Source organism: Lathamus discolor, chromosome Z (assembly GCF_037157495.1).
Source record: "Lathamus discolor isolate bLatDis1 chromosome Z, bLatDis1.hap1, whole genome shotgun sequence".
Classification (NCBI taxonomy): Eukaryota; Metazoa; Chordata; class Aves; order Psittaciformes; family Psittacidae; genus Lathamus; species Lathamus discolor.
In genome coordinates, this window is record NC_088909.1 from 98,664,959 (window position 1) to 98,684,771 (window position 19,813).

General features: G+C 36.0%; 1 protein-coding gene across 1 annotated transcript in view; it reads right to left on the reverse strand.

Moving 5' to 3' along the window:
• Window positions 1–19,813, reverse strand: part of SPEF2 (sperm flagellar 2) — a 64,163-nt gene that overhangs the window by 35,239 nt on the left and 9,111 nt on the right. The window contains 11 exon segments of the mRNA XM_065663877.1: window positions 347–808; window positions 980–1,043; window positions 1,271–1,401; window positions 1,520–1,736; window positions 5,120–5,288; window positions 6,368–6,555; window positions 7,713–7,901; window positions 14,406–14,622; window positions 15,490–15,560; window positions 16,578–16,718; window positions 18,334–18,504. Of these exon segments, the coding sequence (XP_065519949.1) occupies window positions 347–808; window positions 980–1,043; window positions 1,271–1,401; window positions 1,520–1,736; window positions 5,120–5,288; window positions 6,368–6,555; window positions 7,713–7,901; window positions 14,406–14,622; window positions 15,490–15,560; window positions 16,578–16,718; window positions 18,334–18,504 (2,020 nt within the window).

The window sequence follows — 19,813 nt, forward strand, 5'->3', positions numbered from 1 at the left end:
TGGGAGTTGTCAGCATAGTTTAGGAAGGGGAAATCATGCCTGGCAAGCTGACAGTGTTCTATAGTGAGGTGGCAGGCTCAGTGGATGATGAGAAGATCAGCATGTGGTGTTTACATTTACTTTTGACACTGTCTTCCTTCACATCCTCATAGACAAACTGATGAAATATGGGCAAGGTAACTGGACAGTGAGATGGACTCAAAACTGGCTGAACTGCCAGACTCAAGGGGTTGTGAGCTGCAGGGTGAAGTGCAGCTGACAGTCAGTGATCAGTGGTGTGTGATACACTCGTGTAGCCCAAGTGTGGATTGTGAGACCAATATTGTTTATCATCTTCATCACCGACCTGCACAACTGAGACACAGTGGACCCGCAGCAAACTGGAGGGGGCAGGCAATACACCAGATTGCTGTGCTGCTGTTCAGAGGGACCTTGATGGGCTGGAGCAAAGGGCTGACAGAAATCTCATGAAGCTCATCAAAGGGAAATGCAAAGTCCTGCATCTGGTGAGGAACCCCCCCTGCCTTCAGTACCAGCTGGTGGCCAACTGTCTTGAAATCGGTTTTGCAGAGAAGGGCCTGGAGGCCCTGGAGGAAAACAAGTTGACAATGAGCCAGCAATGTGCCCTTGCAGCAAAGAAGGTGAACTGCATCAGACTGAGGCTCCTGCTCGTCAATGTCTCTGGACCTCATAGTGACTTTGACATCAATGGATATCCTCAATCTCTGTTTCTGAATGTTGGCATTTCCTGCTTTGCTATTGTCCTTGTCATCTAGCTCACTTTCTGTCATGGAGTAGACTGCATTTTCTGCTCCCAGACAATAGGAATGTGTGGAAACATGAAATTCATAACAGAAACTACTGTGAAAACTCAGAATTCATGTATATTACCTCAAATGTACAAGACAAGGGGGAACTGTCACTTAAATCTAGTAAGATTACATGTATCTATACATATATAAGTAAAATATATACCCACCTTCGGGTCCATTGATAGATATTTCTGTTTCAAGATTCTTTAATACATCCAGCGGTGGCAAGTTCTTCTCAACATTGATCAGTTATGAAACAAAATGCATTAGAAAGGAAACTACATATTACAGGAAAAACAAGCCTGTCAATTCAAGCTGACTCTTGAAGTCTTGTAAGTCAAAACTTAAAGAGTTAAGTTTGAAATTCAGTAAAAAAAAATTAAATATGCTTTCTTCCTTACATACTTCATGCTCATCTCTCTGTAGGAGCCAAAACCAAAATTAACAAAATTGCTTACCTCATTTTCTTCCCCAGAACTCTCTGCCTCTTGTGGAATCATATTTTCCTCACTTTTCATTTCATTTTTAAGAAAAGCTTGGATGGCCTCTTGAACCAAAATATCAACAGATAGTACCTGAATATTGCAAACTAATACACAAAAAAGCGGGATTTTTAGGGCAAATAAAGACTAAAATTTAGATAATAAAATAAAGAATTATAGGAATAACAAACAAAAGAGAAAATAAACAGAACAAACACACTCTACCTTTTTCAATAAACTTTACACAGGTAGTTTTTCCACTAAAAGGTTTTCCCAAAATACACCCCTTGATAGGAAATGGAGGAAATGCAGGTGAAGATATGGGTTTTGGAGGAGAGAAAATCTCCATTAGTCTATGAAGCACATGACCCAAGATGTTATTATTAAGAGGAGGTTTGTTTTCACTGTTCTCTTCATTTGGGCACCATTCCCCTGTCATACTCTGTGTAAATGAGAAATTACCAAATAATTTGTTAATATTCCTCATATTTTCTCTTTCTAGATATATGTATTTATACACAAACTGGATACATACAATAACCAAATCTGAATACTACCAAGTAATAACATATTTTTTAGAATAGACCCTTGTTAAAAGCTTTAATTATGTCATAATCATCAGTCAGTTATTGATATTCACTAGTACAGAGAATGAATCAATAGCAGATTTTCGGAATAGAAGGTCAGTATCTTAATATTCAGCACTCTAAAAATGGGGAACATTGTTGTCCAGTATTACACATCTTTGAAAATTTGTATGGACAAAGATTTCAAATATATACATTTGCCTAACACATAAGAAAAGAGAGAAAACAGACAAACAAATAACAACAAACAAAAAAAACCCTCCCCAAAAACCCACCCACCCAACCAACCAAAAAAATCCCAAACCCCAACCAACTGACCGAAAACTAACAGTCAACAATCCAAACCGAACAACCCACCATATAATTCAAACAATTGTGAGGGAAGGAAATATTGACTAGAAACTTCCCGTTCAGCTACTCTGAGATGAATATAAATTTATCAGTACTACGAGTTGCCAGCATACAGCTTAATGAGGTTTTGCTAGTAAAAATACTCTTACTGACAATCTCATTGGAAGAAAGATGAGATTGGAAGGATGTAGTCAAAAGAAGTGAACACAGAACTGTACTTTTTGCCATTAGTCACTCTATACTCTACCACTACTGGATCTTATAGCTCTAGGAAAGTTCTGATGTCCAACTATGGTACAAAAAGCTAAAAGAGAACATTTTTAGCATGCAGGGTAGTTCTAGTGCTGTATTAATTATTGTTTGGTTGCAGGATACTAAAAAGCTGTTTGAAAGACACATGGACTATTTCCAAATAGATTCTGGCTTGCTACCTCATTTAGGGTGCACAATAAAGGGTGGTTACACAGTCAAATATTTCAGCAAGAGAAACTCCAAGTAGGAAAAATAATGGAGAAAAAAAGAATTTCACAATAAAAGTGGCTGAATGCAGAAAGTCTGTGGAATCTTTACCCTTGGAAATACTTGAAAGCCGACCAGACAAGGTTCTGAGCAACTTTATCTGGCTCAGAAGCTGGCCCTGCTTTGAGCAAAGAGGTGATACTAAATGACCTCTACATCCCTTTCAACCTCAACAATTATATCATTCTAAAATTAAATATTTAATCACCATTAACAGAAGCAACCAGTTTCTAAGTTCTGCTGAAATATAATGCTTTGAATCCATGTTCCAGGTAGAATATGCAACCGTTTCCTGAACTTACTTGCATGAATGATACATTTTCACAGCAAACATTCTGCTAAGAGAACTTGATCAGTGTCGACTTTAAATATACATGCATTAGACAGAATAACACAAACTAATATATTATCACTGTAAACAAAAATATCTCCTATTTTTAATCAGTAAAACCAAATAAAAAAAAAAATCTTGAGTTGCACAATATCCCCTCTCTAATCAACCTCAGAAAACATCCCTCGTAATATGTAATTGAAAAAACATACTTAAAAAACCCAAAAATCCTTGTCCTAGCTGAAACATTCTTCCTTAAAAAATAAGATAGATCTGTTGTTTTAAACTCTAGGAGGAAAAATTCATTTCAAATTAAATGGGCTCCCCATTCAACGTACTCACCTTTCAGATATCTTGCCCTTTTAAGCAGAAGATTACTAGACTGTACCTTTCTTGAGCTAAAGCAGCTTACCTGTCAGAAACACATTTTCAGATACCCAGGGGAAAGCTAAGTAACTCCTTGTCAACACTCTTGATTGAAACTGGAAATTATTTGATATTTTGAGGAGTGCCTACTGTTATGTTTATTTTGGGTGATTCCATTAATTTATGAAGTGATTAGCCAAAACTGATGATGTAGTAGTTTCCAAATATGTTCAATCTAATGTGGAATGTGCAGTGGACTGATAGCACTGTATCTTGTTCTTGTATTTTATTAAATGTATCTGACATTTTCAGTGAGTATTCCTAACGTAAATTTAATATTCTTGAGAGATGCAGAATTGCCTTTGCTGAACTTTTTTTCTCAAGGTTTAAGGAAATCAGCATAAACTGCCAGAATGCCCTGCCAACATACTTTTATCTAGAATCAATTGAAGGTAGGTATTACAATACCAGCTCTTTCGGAATACTGATTCAGAAAGGCATAAGACTAACAACAACTGGGAAAAAATAATTATGTGGATGTACAGTTGAAACAGAGTGGTATTGAAAAAGAGACTTTAAATGTGTCATTAAATGTTTGTGATCTCCAGTGCTTTACATTTAAAGAAGACTATTATGGTGTAATATAAACAACAGTATGATGGAAAAACTCCCCAGTTTCCTTCCTGTCTGTCCCATATGTCCTCCCTGTTGGTCTTATATGTATGCATTTTTCACCTAAAGAAAGTGATCATGAAATGTACTACGGGTTGATAAAGTCTGAATAAAGACCTTACAAATAGACACCAGAATAGCAGATAATAAGCTATAATAGCAGACAATTACAAAAACGCATATTAAGATTGAAACCAAAGTAAATTGAGCTGTCAGGCATTCATCACAGAAACTTGTAACAAATATTTATACTCACTTCAAAAGAAAAAGTACCAATTGGTTCAGGATGTGGATAAAAGCACATACATACTGTACTTATAAGTTCCCAAAAAGTCAAACATGGGTTATTTGTCATGAATTGGCCATATTCTAGTTAAACAGATTACTTGAAAAATCTGAATATGTAGCAGGATTTTCTTTTCCCCACCAAAGAAAAGTACCATTAATGTAATTCAGAAAAAAATTGTAAAATAGATTTAAACAGGAAAACATTAATACTTCATCTGTAACTTGTGAAATTTTATTAAAGTCATGCAAAGCTGAAGTTTTAAGGCTCCCCAAAAAATAGTTACTTGTATTCTAATGCAAGGTTCAGAAAAATGCCAGTGATTTTTAATAATTTTCACTAATGCTACCATTTTAAAACAAATATTTATATCAAACTAATAAATCTTATTAGAAGGCTTTCACTCAAAATTGCTGAAATTAAGGCTATCAAGTTAATATATTGGTCCTACGAGCTCAAGAAGGAAAAACAATGTTATATACAAGAAAGAAATTATAACAGTATTTTAAAATTGTACCAGTTCTCCACTACTATTAACATAAAATATAGCCATATATTTCAGATAGAACCTCAGGCAATGAAAAGAAAATTCATGTCAAAATCTGATATTTGAAACTTGTAAAAGAACAAAATGAAACATCACAACAAAATGTTTAGGATCATGAAAAATCAAAGTGTATTATCTTCCATTATATCTTATCAGTTTGATGTACCTTGTATTCACCATAATCTTTTTCATCTAACAGATTCAATTTATTCAGATCTAAAAGTTGTTTTGGGTGTGGTTCACTCAGCAAAGGTTGAATTGAGGCTTGCTCATATATCGGTTTTCCTTTAAAAAAAAGTTCCTTCCAATCAAGCATCAGCTTTAATGGAATTTTGCTGCAGAAGAAATAAATTTAAAGAAAGAAAAAGAATGAATTCCAAAACAAAAATTAAAGGGGTTAGATATTTGAGAATAGTGAACCCAAATTTACAAGTATCACAATGACAAAACATGCATATGCTAAAGTAGACATCATTTGTAATGATTTCTATAATTATTACAGCTTTACATAAGTTGTTTGTTATTTACATGACAGCCATAGGCACTTATAGGCTTCAATATTTCACAAATGTGTCATCACACAGTATTGGCTGCCAGAGCTGTGTAATAACAGTTTTGCTATAGCTATTTTTCCCTACTCCAAAATATTTTTCGTTTTTGTGGGATAAAGCTTCCTCTTACCAAAAAACAATAGATTTTTCTTCTGGAAGCTAAAATTAATTCAGCATTACAAAAGTAAGCAAAATTTTTCTTTTAGAAAGGGAAAATATTTATATCAAACGACAAGCTACGTATGGTAGCAAGCTAAACGTAAACTTAAATTTAACAAATAGTCAAAATTAAAGTTTCTATTACTTGTTAGGATTACATCAATGTATTTCAAGTATCTCTACGTATTGTGCACCACTCAGTACATGCAAATGTGACGCTAGCTTATACTGGAACCATGACTGTGCCAGACAAGGAAAGAATCAAATCATCACTAAACTGTGTTTAGGATGACTATTTTATCATGTACTCACTGGGCCTAAATTTATATAATTTCCATAAAACATTATCATATATATTTCACATGGTTACAGCTTTATTACCTTTACATACAATTCCATTAAAAGGCAATGAAGATTTTGGCATACCTTCTAATACTATAAGCCTTATCCCACAGTCTAATCACTGAATACTGATGAAAGAACAAGAGCAACAAGGCCACACTCTCCGGTTTTCGAAACACTCCTACAGCACAAGCACTTGAACACTACTGCCTTTTTAGAACCTTTTCAGAATCTGTGCTATTAGGGCATATCAGAAGAGAGAATCATAGCATGGGATGATATAGCATGATGAATCATAGCATGTAGAACTCTGAAGCCTAACAGCTATGCTGTTATTTTTGTCTCACAGCTACTATACTCACTTGTTTGTCAGAAGACGATACTCTCCTACTTGTGTTGACAAATCAATGATCTGGTTGATCACTTCCCAACATATAGAATAATGCTTTTTATAACGTGCCTGAACTCTTTCAGCAGCAATTTTCTCATGATGTTCTCTTTCTTTGATAATTTGTTCTTCATAATCGATTTTTTCTTGTTTTGCAAGAGCCTAGAATTTTTTTTAAAGAGTAAATTTGAGACTACAAATTAAATGAAACTGCAGAACTGCACAGTCCTGGAAACAAAAATTAATTTTCCATTTAAATCAAGAAACAAAAAAAGCTAGATTCTCACCAGAGGTGGATAGTGAGTAAGCAGATCAACACATAGAAAAATCTATACATTTTTATCCATTCTATAAATTGCAAGTTTTTTCTTTAAAATAAAGGAGAAATACATTACTTCTTTCACAATGAACAGATTAAGAACACAATTAGTGCTTAAGGGGCAGGGAAAAATGAAATTATGCTGTCTATTCTTCCTAAGAAACAACTATGCAGATGTACTGGTAAAGGGTTAGTTCTACTGAAACCCACAATGGAATGTACTTTAGCTTAAAAGATTCTGATCTGCAAATAATTTGATATTACTGATGCTGATCAATCTTTGAGAAAGATTTCTGTTATTGGTAGAAAATTATCAATAGTTCCTGTGACAGTGTGTTCCTTTATGCCAAAAGCATACTTAAGAAAGATTCTGTAATCAACAGTTGCAGATGCTGATAATTTAGGACACCAGCTGTGTTGGAGAATTTGGAGCTGCTAATTGTTTTTTGCAGGAACAAGCCTTCAAAACAAATCTGCAGGAACAAACCTGGTGATTTCTACCATCACATTATCGCCTACTATGAGTGTAGCATTTTGCAGTTTGCCACAGTTTATGAGTCCTTTTAATTTATTAATCAACTCCAAGTTGAGTTTCCAAGGTAGAAATTAGCACTCATGAGTGAAAGTCCTCCAGCATTTCTCAAAAATAGATGTTAACAGTTTACATCTAAAGGAACTGAAAAACATGATTCTTTGAATGAGGTCTTACGTCACTGTCTTGTCATTTTGCCTCTGCAAGACTGTACCTTTATAACTCAGCACACACAGATGTTTTCCTACAAAGCTGAAATTAGCTCGGAAGAAAAGATCAAAATTAGACTTCAAGTTGCCCAGCTTTATCCCCTAATTAACTTAGATGTAACTCTGAACCTATATAAAAGAATATATTCCTGTCCCTAAAATGTCCTAAATTCTAACAGTTGACAATACAAACCCCATTTTATAAAAGGAAAGCTCTGTAACAGCCCTGCAGCAATTCAGGAAGCAAATAATCTTTTACCTCTTCTCTGTCAAGAGCTTTCTGGAATTCTTTCAGTCGTCTTTCTTTATACTGTTTTTCCCTAAAAATTCTGTTTTGCCTTAACACCTCTTTTTCATGTCGAACATGCATGAGTTGAACAGCAATCCTCCGCTCCTGCTGAGTTTGTCTCAATAGTCTGTAAATTAGCTGTTCCTCCCGGTAAGCCTTCTAAAATATAAAAAATAATAGTATGAAGCACAGCTTCTAAACTATTTCCTAGACAACTCAACAGTTGCTCATAGAGAATATGGAGCAATACAACAGCATTTACCTTCTCATTTTATACATAAATCCAAATCAACATATCTAAGTGATATATTTATAAACTCTGAATTTGAAGTGAATTCTATACATGTCTTAACTGAAATAGTAAAAATACACTTACTCATATTTGCTTCAGTACCTAAAGATACACCCTTTCCTCAAATCAATTAACTTATCCTTGCTCTTCGCCAATCCTTGTTGTACTCTGCTGGATCCTTGATCAATCTATTCTTCTAAGAAATTTTCCCTGCTTTCTTGGGATTTGGGTAATTATGTCCTCCATTTTCCTCCATTCAGAAAAGTGGGATATGAGGAAGCATTCAGAGCAGAAGAAAACACAAGACTTCCTGGTAACAGTTTCAGTGTTCTCACTGGGCCATTAATAGAATCCTCCATTTGGTACTATGAGAAAATCATTCTGAACCATTGCTTGAAACATAGTCCGTATGCACAGACACTTTGAAGGCTGTGGACTGTGACTTCTCACAGTACTTGTAAAAACATAATAGTATCTTCTCACTACTATACTTCTTTAAACTGTTCGTGGTATCTAAACTAATACTTCACCTAACCTACTGTTTTGCCTCATTATTTTCACAGTCCTGAACTCCTTCTGAGTTCTAAGCTTGCCTTTCAAGCTCCGTTGCCAAATATCACACTTACAGCAGTATTTTAGAGGAAATTTTTGATTCACAGGACACTTATTTCAGATGTAGCAAAAATGCTATGATGTTTATTCAAATTTAAGGACCTAAATTGGAAACCGATCTGAAGATTTCAAACTCATTTTCTTAAGAACAGAAGAACAGGTAAAGCCAGTTAGTAATACTATGAAAGCCAAAGCAAAATAAAGTATCATTTCTGTTTTCTTTTAATCTGGTTTATTTTCCATTAGCTGTCTGTGACAGAAAAGGCAGAACACATTACATAAATTCACCTGTAAATGAAAAATCAACCTAATTACATATTATTATACGACTTATGAAAGAGCTCTACCAAGAGGACTAGATCTGTGCTGCTCAAGCAACCAGGACATCTGCAACAGATTTCTTACACAAAGCTGTGCAACGTGGCCATTTTAATAAGAAGAACAACAATAAGAACTACAACTTTCTAATTGATTTAGATCTTTAATGTTGATGTTAGCAAGAAGCCAATATTTCTCAAACAAAGCTCTTTCCATATTTTTAAGTTCCTTTCCTTTTATAATTGCTAGAAATAAACTACACTCAAATTAAATACTAGTGACTTGAAAAGCCTAAGCTTTGCACTCCACTTTCAAAGCACTAGATCTCAGGACACTGCATAATATTTTTAATGGCAAAGATGCAGTCCCATAGTGCTTCAACTGCATGCAGTGAATTTTGTGAATTAGATCCCATTTTGTGATAACCATTTTGGAAGTTTTTTGTTTTGTACTCTATTTGTAGCGCTTGTACACTATTTTTCTATGAATACAATTATCATCATGCATTCAACTGAAACAGAAAACAATGTAATAATAAGAACTTTGTATGTACTTTATATTTTCATATTCATCCTATGTGTCATTTGATATAGCTCATGTGATGAAATTTTCCAGTAGCACTGCCCACTGAAGAGTTAATCTGTCCAATTTATCTCTTACATTCATGAAGTCAAGGCAATAAAAGTAGACATGATGCCTTTTCCTGTCTCAGTTTTATCTACTGTTTCTTTGGGGTTAGTATTTCATGAAGATTTCAAAGAAGATAAGACAATGTACAGACTTTGCTTCCCATTACGAATAAATCACCTTCATTGTTTTCTTTAGCTGCAACTGCTTATTGTCAGCCATGGATTGGTAATGCAGTAAGTGCTCCACCAGAGGAAAATGGATCTTCAACTCCTAATTCACAGGGGATTGACGTATTCACCCTAACACAGTGGTCATTGGACATAACCCAAACAATTAACTATACGGTGCAAATAGTTGGCTTAGTAAGAAACCAAAGCACCTCCTGTAATAGAATGTGCTCTTTATAAAGGAAACAGTTCATTTAGAACACTTCAGAGCAGCCAAAAGAGACCTTTTCTTTGTTAACTTAACAGTGGAGAACATCAGTATTCTACACAATCAAACATTTTGACATTCTGAGTAGGCCTAGAAAGAGGTAGCCAGAAATTTCTGATGAACAAGAACATATGAAAAGGCAACTAACTCAGAGATACACTGTGGACAAATTAGGATTCAGAATACCAAACTCACAGTTTCAAAAAGGGTACTTATTGAAGCATTGGTAGCTATCTTTCATACATATAGTAATGGACAAAATACTAGAAACTAAGGTTGAAAAGGTCTGAAACTCCTGGAGATACTAGGACACAAAATAAAAATTGTAGTACAATTTTTTGACCTAACATTTTGATATAACATGTAAATATAAAATTTTTTACAGAGGATTGTGAAGTGCCTGAAGAAATCATAAATACCGTAAATGGGACATATTCATAACCACTTGAAAAATTACTACTGAGAAACATGATACACACTTTTTTTTTTCAGTTTACCGACTCAAGACAACAGTGTCATCCAGTGGCCAAACATTTATGCATTTACGTTTCTTGCTGTTCATACATAATTACTACATCAGGTTTTTCTATTTTTCTGTTTCCTTGTTTAATTTATGTTCAAATGAAACGATTTTGTCCTATAATGTAGTCATAAAATTTATGACCAATACTTACAGCTTAGAATACATAAATCTGTTTGGTTGACAAGCAACAATTCCTTTCCCCTCCCATTTTCATCTTCTCAATTTATTGTTGACAATAACTTCTTATGACAACTTTTTAAATTCAGAGACGCAACATCTGAGAGCATTAAATAAAACGAGTACTTAGAACAAATATTTTGTTGAAATGACAGGGTTCTAAGACTTGGTTGGGATGAAGCCATGTTACTGTTAAACACTTTAAACTCCTGCTTATGAAAATCTGACTGACATCCCCCTGTGCTCCACATAGAGGAGTGTCATGTGATTGTAAATATCTTTACTCACACGCTCCAACTTGTAGTGTCCCAAATCTCAAAAACTTGGAAAAGATTCTTTTAGTAGAGGTTTACATGTACAGACACGAAACACACTAAAGCACTCTGAAGGGACAAAATTTGTTTGACTCTAAGTGATCTTGTGCATGTGTTCATGTTTTATGCAGTATAGATCACAATCTGACCCTAATGTCTTGAAGAAAGCTACATTTCAGTCTGAAAATGCTTTCTGGTTTGATATCTAACATAGGGAGAAAGTAATTTTCACTATTTTGTGTATTTATTTATTTATTAATTAAAGAAAATATCAGTTTGCTTCACTCTTTTCCTAAGTCAAGCAACATTTTAATTTCTGAAATCTCAGAGTTCCAGAAACCTCTTCCTCTGCTAATTTAGAACCAAATTACCACTAAATAATCTGGTCATACTATTGATCCAGTCAACTGCTCACTTGTCTTTCCAACTAATTTCTGCAATCTCTGACTTCTATTGTTCCTATACCAATGCTGACTTTTCTTCCTGGGAAGTTAGGAAGAAAAAGTTATTTTGTACTTGATTTAGACCCTCATTGGAGACAGTCTGATTGCAGCACATTGCAACAATTCCTCCATTCAAACTGACAAATCTTGTACTACAACCACAGGGGAACCAGCTGTCCGACCTCAACAGCACTGACTGGCTTTGCTGGCTTAAAGCTGCTCTACCTGTCAAAAGCCCCAGTGACTGCTGCTGGACACAGGGCCATCAGCTGATAGCCATGACTATCAGAACCACTGTCCCACATGACATCCTTGTCTCTAAATTGGAGAGACATCAATTTGATAGAGGGACCACTCAGTGGATAAAGAACTGCCTGGATGGCCGCATGCAAAGAGTTGTGGTCAATGGCTCAATGTCCAGCTGGAGACCAGTGTCCCTCAGGGATCAGTGTTGGGACCGGTCTTGTTCAACGTCTTTGTCGGTGACATGGACAGTGGGATTCAATGTGCCCTCAGCAAGTTTGCTGATGACACCAAGCTGTGTGGCTTGGTTGGTACGCTGGAGGGAAGGAATGCCATCCAGAGGGACCTTGACACGCTTGTGAGGTGGGCAGATGACAACCTTATGAAGTTTAACCAAGCCAAGTGCAAGGTCCTACACCTGGGTCGGAGCAATATCAGGCACAGCTACAGGTTGGGCAGAAAAGAGATTCAGAGCAGCCCTGTGGAGAAGGACTTGGGCGTATTGGTTGATGAGAAACTGAAAATGAGCAGCTGGTTTCAGTGTGCTCTTGCAGCCCAGAAAGCCAAACGTATCCTGGGCTGCATCAAAAGGAGTGTGACCAGCAGGTTGAAGGAGGTGATCCTGCCCCTCTACTCTGCTCTCCTGAGACCTCACTTGCAGTATTGTGTGCAGTTCTGGTGTCCTCAGCATAAGAAGGACATGGAACTGTTGGAACAAGTCCAGAAAAGGGCCACGAGGATGACCAGGGGACTGGAGCACCTCCCGTATGAAGACAGGCTGAGAAAGTTAGGGCTGTTCAACCTGGAGAAGAGAAGGCTGCGTGGAGACCTCATAGCAGCCTTCCAGTACCTGAAGGGGGGCTATAAGGATGCTGGGGAGGGACTCTTCATTAGGGACGGTAGTGATAGGACAAAGGGTAAAGGGTTAAAACTTAAACAGGGGAAGTTCAGGTTAGATATAAGGAAGAAGTTCTTTACTGTGAGGGTGGTGAGGCACTGGAAAGGGTTGCCCATGGAAGATGTGAATGCTCCAACCCTGGTGGTGTTCAAGGCCAGGTTGTACAGAGCCTTGGGTGACATGGTTTAGTGTGAGGTGTCCCTGGCCATGGCAGGGGGATTGGGACTAGATGGTCTTAAGGTCCTTTCCAACCCTAAGTATTCTATGATTCTATATAGGTCCGGGATAAATACTGAGAAGATGCCTACCCCAATAAATTTAATTTTTTCTTAACATCACCAAAACATCTCCAGACATTAGATGCCAAATTTTATACATATATATATATGTAATTTCACACTTCTCTTTTTCAGATATACCACATATCTGAAATGCTATTACTATGAAACAACAGTGGAGATATATACTAGTTTCAACATATATGACCTAAGCTAAGGACCCACAGTGCAATACTAATATAAAAAATAGCTAGAAATCATGGAACCCAGTAAGTTACAAGGTTCTGTTTTGATATGATCATTATGAGAAAGAAGGTCTGTGAAGTCAGTAGTCTAAAAGCTGCTTTTTGAATGAGTGTCTGAGGAGGAATCTGAAAAGCCTTGTGCTTTAGGAGACAATATTTAAATTAAATAACCTGCAACATCCATTTTAGACACAACACAGGCATCCTCCAGAGATATATCTTCTATTCCATAACCCATCTGTCATGGTTTAAGCCCAGCCATAACTCAGAACCACACAGCTGCTTTCTCACTCTCCCCCATTCCTCCCCCAACTCCGCTCCCAGAAGGATGGGGAGGAGAATCCAAAGAATGTAACTCCCACGGGTTGAGATAAGAACAGTCCAATAACTAAGGTATAACACAAATCACTACTGCTACCACCAATAATAATAATGATAAGGGAAATAACAACCACTCACCGCCCACCGACTGATACCCAGCTCAACCAAGCGGTGATCTCGCCCTTCCAGGTAACTGCCCCCAGTTTATATAGTGGGCATGACATGCTGTGGTATGGAATACCTCTTTGGTTAGTTTGGGTCAGGTGTCCTGTCTCTGCTTCCTCCCGGCTTCCCCTCCTCCCTGGCAGAGCATGAGACTCAGAAAGTCCTTGGTCAGAGTAAACATTATTGAGCAGCAACTAAACACATCAGTGTTATCAGAGCTGTTCCCAGGCAAAAAGTTAAAAACACAGTGCTGCACCAGCTACTAAGAAGGAGAAAAAAGGACTGCTACTGCTGAACCCAGGACAACATCAAAAAACAAAGATCTGATCTGCAGCATAAGTGTTTTGCTTCTTCATATTCCATAGAAATAACATTTCAGATTTCATCCAGCCCAGATCAAACTTTACATATTTGTAAATACAGGTTTCCAACCAAGGAATGCCATTTTTGTTGCTTTTAAGAAGTATTGTCTTCAGAACCACTATACAATGGATTTTTAATAATCTTAGCTCTGCTGCCTTCATTTGATCCTTTATGATTTATAAGGATGAAGTATGACATAAAGATGGTGAAAAAGAATGGACAACCATCCACATTTTTCAAGGAGAAACAGTGGCATAGAAGTTATTTCCAGAGCTAAGCATACATACCTCCCTTTATCACCTTCAAATCTATTCACCTCCAAAAATACCATTCTTCTATACTTGTAAGCAAATCTTTAAATTAGTAATTGTGCATGGGTTATATACTTCAGCATACATTTTCTCACCTCTTCAGCTTCATGTGCTATTAACTGGTCCATTAACATTTTTCGTCGTCTCTTTTCTCGCTGTTCTCTAGAAAATGTATCTTCCTCTAAACGTTTTTTAATTTTCCTTATATAGTCATCATCTGCATAAACACTTAATAGCCCAGTTGCTGTCTGTTCTGTAGTTTCTGGAGTTGTTTCTTGCAATTTCTGTGTTTGCAATGATTCTTCTATATCACTGTTTGAAAAGATTGAAAAGATTACTGAATTTATAGGAATTATGGTTCTTAGAGGTGTTTTCATTCAGATCCCTGTATAATTATTTGGAAGTCTGACAAATGCACAACAGCACTCTTTGTGGGCACTGTGGTTACTTGTTGCTGCTCTTGTGCCCCACAATGACCACTAAGTCCAGAGAAGGGCTCCAGCCAACACTGACTTGAGCCAACTGTCAATTAGTTCATTTGCTAATATGAAGTCAGATTCTACAGAAACAGGAAATTATGATGGCTCAGAGAATATCAGAGAAATATGAGTTACTCTTTAATACGTTAATATGCTTTGGGTGCAGTTTTGCAGTTATTAGTCACATTTTGTTTACACACAGAAATATCCACAGCAGTATGCATGAATGCCACCTCTTCTAAGTATGCTATGCTTGTCACTAAAGGTGACAGAATGACTAAATTATTCACAAATAGTTCAAAATACAGATAAGTCTAAGGAGAAAGGTTGCTTCTATTTTCTCTGATATGTGTTACTGTGTATGTACATCCACAACCATTCTTGTCTCTTTGCAAATCTAACTGACCTTACAGACTCAGTGACTGGAATGAACAGAGAAGAGAAGCACTTTGTGTCCTTTGTTGCTATATATATAGGGTAAAAAGGAGAGAAGGAAGTTTGAGCCATCCCTACTACAACTAAAAGTAAGGTAAAAACATCGTAACTGTGCTGAAGCTGGAGTATTTAGAGTGCTAGTGGAAAATCACAGTTAAAACTAAAAAAGATACCACATTTTTCCTCAAATAGATGTCTACATAGATAGTAGGCACTTGAGGTAGGATCCTGTCTAATCTTAACAATCTAATATTCCAATATTTACCTGTCAGTGATTTGGCTATGTAGTGCGTAGGCAATAGATTTCTCAAACTTACTAATCTCCTTGTATGTGTCCTGAAGAAATAACAAAAAAATTAATGGTTTTTTTTTTTTTCACAAAACACAAAGGTTCAGTAGACTAAGGATTTACAAATTATTTTTTGTCATGTTAGTCCAATGGAAATGTTCACTCTGAAATTATTTTTAGCATCAGCTAGATGAAGAAAAAAACAAGACTATTTCCCTTTTCTACCTTTCATTTCCTTCCTGACTGCCCTTTTCCCAGCCATGTCCACTACCTAGAAAATCCTAAGATTTTGCAGCAGTTCATTCTGCAATTCTGTTCTCCAGCAATTTATATAATTCCCACCATTCAGGGACTTGAAACAAGATATTCTGGCTATGATCTGCTTTAGATTTAGTAGCCTGAATTTATCCCTGATAGTCACTCAAGCAACTATTGCTTTTGTACACTCTACATTTAAATGCATCTGTCACCATTGTGCAGCTGTAAAAACCGTTAATATTTGCATTCCTGATGACAATCAAATTCATGAACTGTAAGATTACAATTTAAGTGCTCTCCAGCACTAGATAATACAGATTTTTTTTTTTTTTTTTTTTTTTTTTTATCGCTGCACTGCCATCATCTCTTGATTTGTTCTACAACTACTGTCTATTTCAGCTGTTACTAACATTTTTGGTAGAGAGTGCTATAGTGTGTGTTACAGAAGAGTTCATACATTATGTGCAAACTGTCACGTACAAATGAGAAGGTGACAGTAGTACTTTCATTTCACATATCCTACTCAGTAAACTAAAAGCTGTCAGCAATTAAATTAGTATCTATCTATGGTATTTATTCAATAAGAACTTTCACTTACATAAAAGCTAATTTTTCCTAAATAACAAATGCAGAACTGTTCTAATATTTAGCCAAATTTCCACTGGTTGAATCTACTATACTATTTTAACATTGTATCATCTGCTTTTGGAGAGTGCAAGTACAATATTTTTAAATCTAAATGCTCCTAAGAATTATCTGGTTTGCAAGGTCATATAATTAACATTAAGAGTATAGATGATAGTTACCTCTGCTTCTCTTTTATTCCTTAAGAATTTGTTTGCTTCAATAGCTTTTATGGTGTGGCTTGGTGGTGGCTTTGGAGTCTGTAAAATGGCTTCTTGAATCCTAGCCATTATTTCATTTTGTCTCTTTCTTCCTATATGATGCTGAATATTCAATATCTTATGTTCAGATAACTGAGTTGAAACAAAATACACCCTATGGCCCTAATACATTACCTATATATCTATGAAGTAAATGTAATTAAGCCTTAGGAAAAAAGTCTTCCAGGAAGAAAGTAGTAGAGCTTATCAGGCTCCAGGCTTCAGCAATGGCTGAATTTACTCCTTTTTTTCTTTTGTAAAGTGAATCACTAAAATGCTACAAACCAAAAAATTCTTTATCTTTTGTCCACAGTTAAATGTTGTCATACAGTATCCTCAGCCACTGTACTCATAAACCACCATTTTTATATCAAGGAGTAGATGCTATAAAATGCATTTTGAAGTATCATTATGAATAATTTGACAGTTTAGCAATATGCTAGTATATGTTCTCAATATTTGAGGATGAAGACTTTTTTTTTTAACTACCATTATGAAAATGGTACATCTTATATACCTAAGCAAATACCGCAATGCAATAGAAACCCATCTGTAACAAAAAAAAAAACCCAACCAGTTTGTGCATAGTGCCTAATAGGCATTTAAGGGCTTGTACTAAATTCTAAATCTACTATGGCACTGGTTCAAGTCAGAATTCAGTACAGAAACTCAGAATACCAGTTTCCTGGTACAGAAACTGAGAATACCGTTATGTAATATTACTGCTGAACAATGAGTGTCAGATGATCAAGAAGTAAGAAACATCTAAATTACACTACTTAGAAGTGCACTACAGTTACATGCAGTGAAAGTGGATAAAAGGGGTTTTTACAAAGAATCTAGGATAGTTGAAAAATAAATATGCAATATATCAAAGACAGTTACAAGACAAATATGTAATATAACAAATATTTAAAAACAAGTATGTACTATAGCAAATATGATGTTTTCTTCTAGATTTTTATTTTTAATATTTTGGATATTGATTGTATTTTCTTCTCCATATACATGAAGGGACTTTTTTTTTTTTTCATTCTTGTTCATGCAGTGGCAATAGAACAGCTCAATAACCACAGACTCTCTCTCTTTATGCCACATAAAATGCATCTCAAATTAGTCAACTTCACTTTCACTGTGATTCAGCACCCTTTGGATAGCTGGCCAATTTCTCTACTAAACTCTAGGCTGTACACAGGCTGTGTTCCTGTATCTTAAGATGTTAGCTCCTGTTTTTTACTTTATCATAACAGCTACACAGAGCTGCACATTTCGAGGCTACACCCACTACAGGTTCCCTTCCCTGTGTCTTTTTTCTGCTTTTGATCGATGCTTCATTAGTGAAGAATGTCACAAAACTCTTTTACAAGGACATCTTAAACACATACAGTAGTAAAATTTGCACCTTGTCTTAAAATCTATAAATATTTTCCAAGCATGACAATACGCAAGTATCCTTAATATAACATTAAGTGATTTTAAACTATTAATACTTTAAAGGCCTTATAACAGTATATTGTCTTTATATCTACACATTAATGACTGCTATGATTATTCCTTCCCTTTGTTTTTGTATAAACATGACTATGTGGCACAGAATTACCAAGCATTCACAATGGCTTTAACCCATTATGTACATGACCTTAAGAAAATACTTCTTCAGAACTATATAAGAAGTCACCTTTTCAATGTCTTGGGCTCTTCGTTCCTCTTGGAGCTTCTGAATTTTCTGTTGCTCTGCAATATGTTTACGAGCTATCTTATCTTCTGCTGCCTTAGATTTCTTTTCAAACTGCTCTGCAATCTGTTGTAGTTGCAAATCAAACTGACGCGGTGTTAAAGTTTTCAAACGCTAAAATTCAACATCAAGCAATTAAGTCAGAAGCAGTACAAAACAGATTTAAATAATTAAATATGATAATTTTGATATCGTAATTTCAATCTGTTTTCCTGTGCTAATGTACACAGAACATCTAAACATGGTTGAGTATTTTTCAGAAAAAAATGGACTAGCTCCATTGAAAATAATATGCAGATCTGGACTTGAGCAATACCAAACTTTGTCTAGTTTGGAGGAAAGGAGTTGAAGGGGCAACCTCCTTGCTCTCTACACCTTTCCGAGGAGGGAAAGCAGAGAGCGAGGTGCTGGTGTCTCCTCTCTGGTACCCACTGACAGGACACATTGGAACAGTTCAGAGCGGCATCAGAAGAGGTTTAGACTGGACATCAGGAAGCATTTCTCTACCAAGAGGGTGACCAAATACTGCAACAGGCTTCCTAGAGATGTGGTTGATGCCCCAAGCCTGTCAGTGTTTAAGATGCATTTGGACCTTGCCCTTAATAACATATTTTAAATTTTAGTCAGTCTTGAAGTGATAAGACTAGTCAGACTAGATGATTGTTGTAGGTCCCCTCCAACTGGAACTGTTCTATTCTAGTCAAAGAGATGGACAGAAAATTCGACTTAAATATACGGAAAAAAAAATACTGGAAGGGTAATAAATAATTTTCCCAGACAGGCTATGAAGTCTCCACATTTTGAGATATTCAAAACCCGACTGAAAAAAGTGCTGAGCAAACTGTTCTAGTTGACTTTTCTTAGAGCAGACGGTTTGGATTAAGTGACCCCAGGGGCCCCTTCCAACCTCAGCTATTCTACAATTCAAATACCATTCTGAAACTTTCTATTGACAGGAGCTATTCTCAGTTCCTTTACGTTCTTTATGCTGACCCTCTGTAGGTGAACAGATGCTTTGACTGTTTTGTACTATCCTTGCGCTTGTTGGACAACTTTCTGCTTGCAGACCATTTTTCAGGAAGTGTGTCATAAAAAAAAAATGACATTTCACCCAGCTGAATTTGATTTACAATATATAGCTTCTTAAAGATTGGTCATCCTGATAACAAATTACGGTCTGCATATGCTGAACATTACTGCTGAAGACAAGAATGTCCTTAACGAAATCTATTACATCAATACTAACTTCCTCTCGGATACTGTCTTTCTCCTTTGTTTTTTCCTCTTTGTATTACTCAGCATACGGTTATTGCAGACTGGAGTGTAGTATAAATATATGGAAAGATATGTTAGAGAAGGAACCAAACCACTGTGGTACAAAGCTCAACACAATTATAAATACGCTTCCTGGAGGGGAAATTAG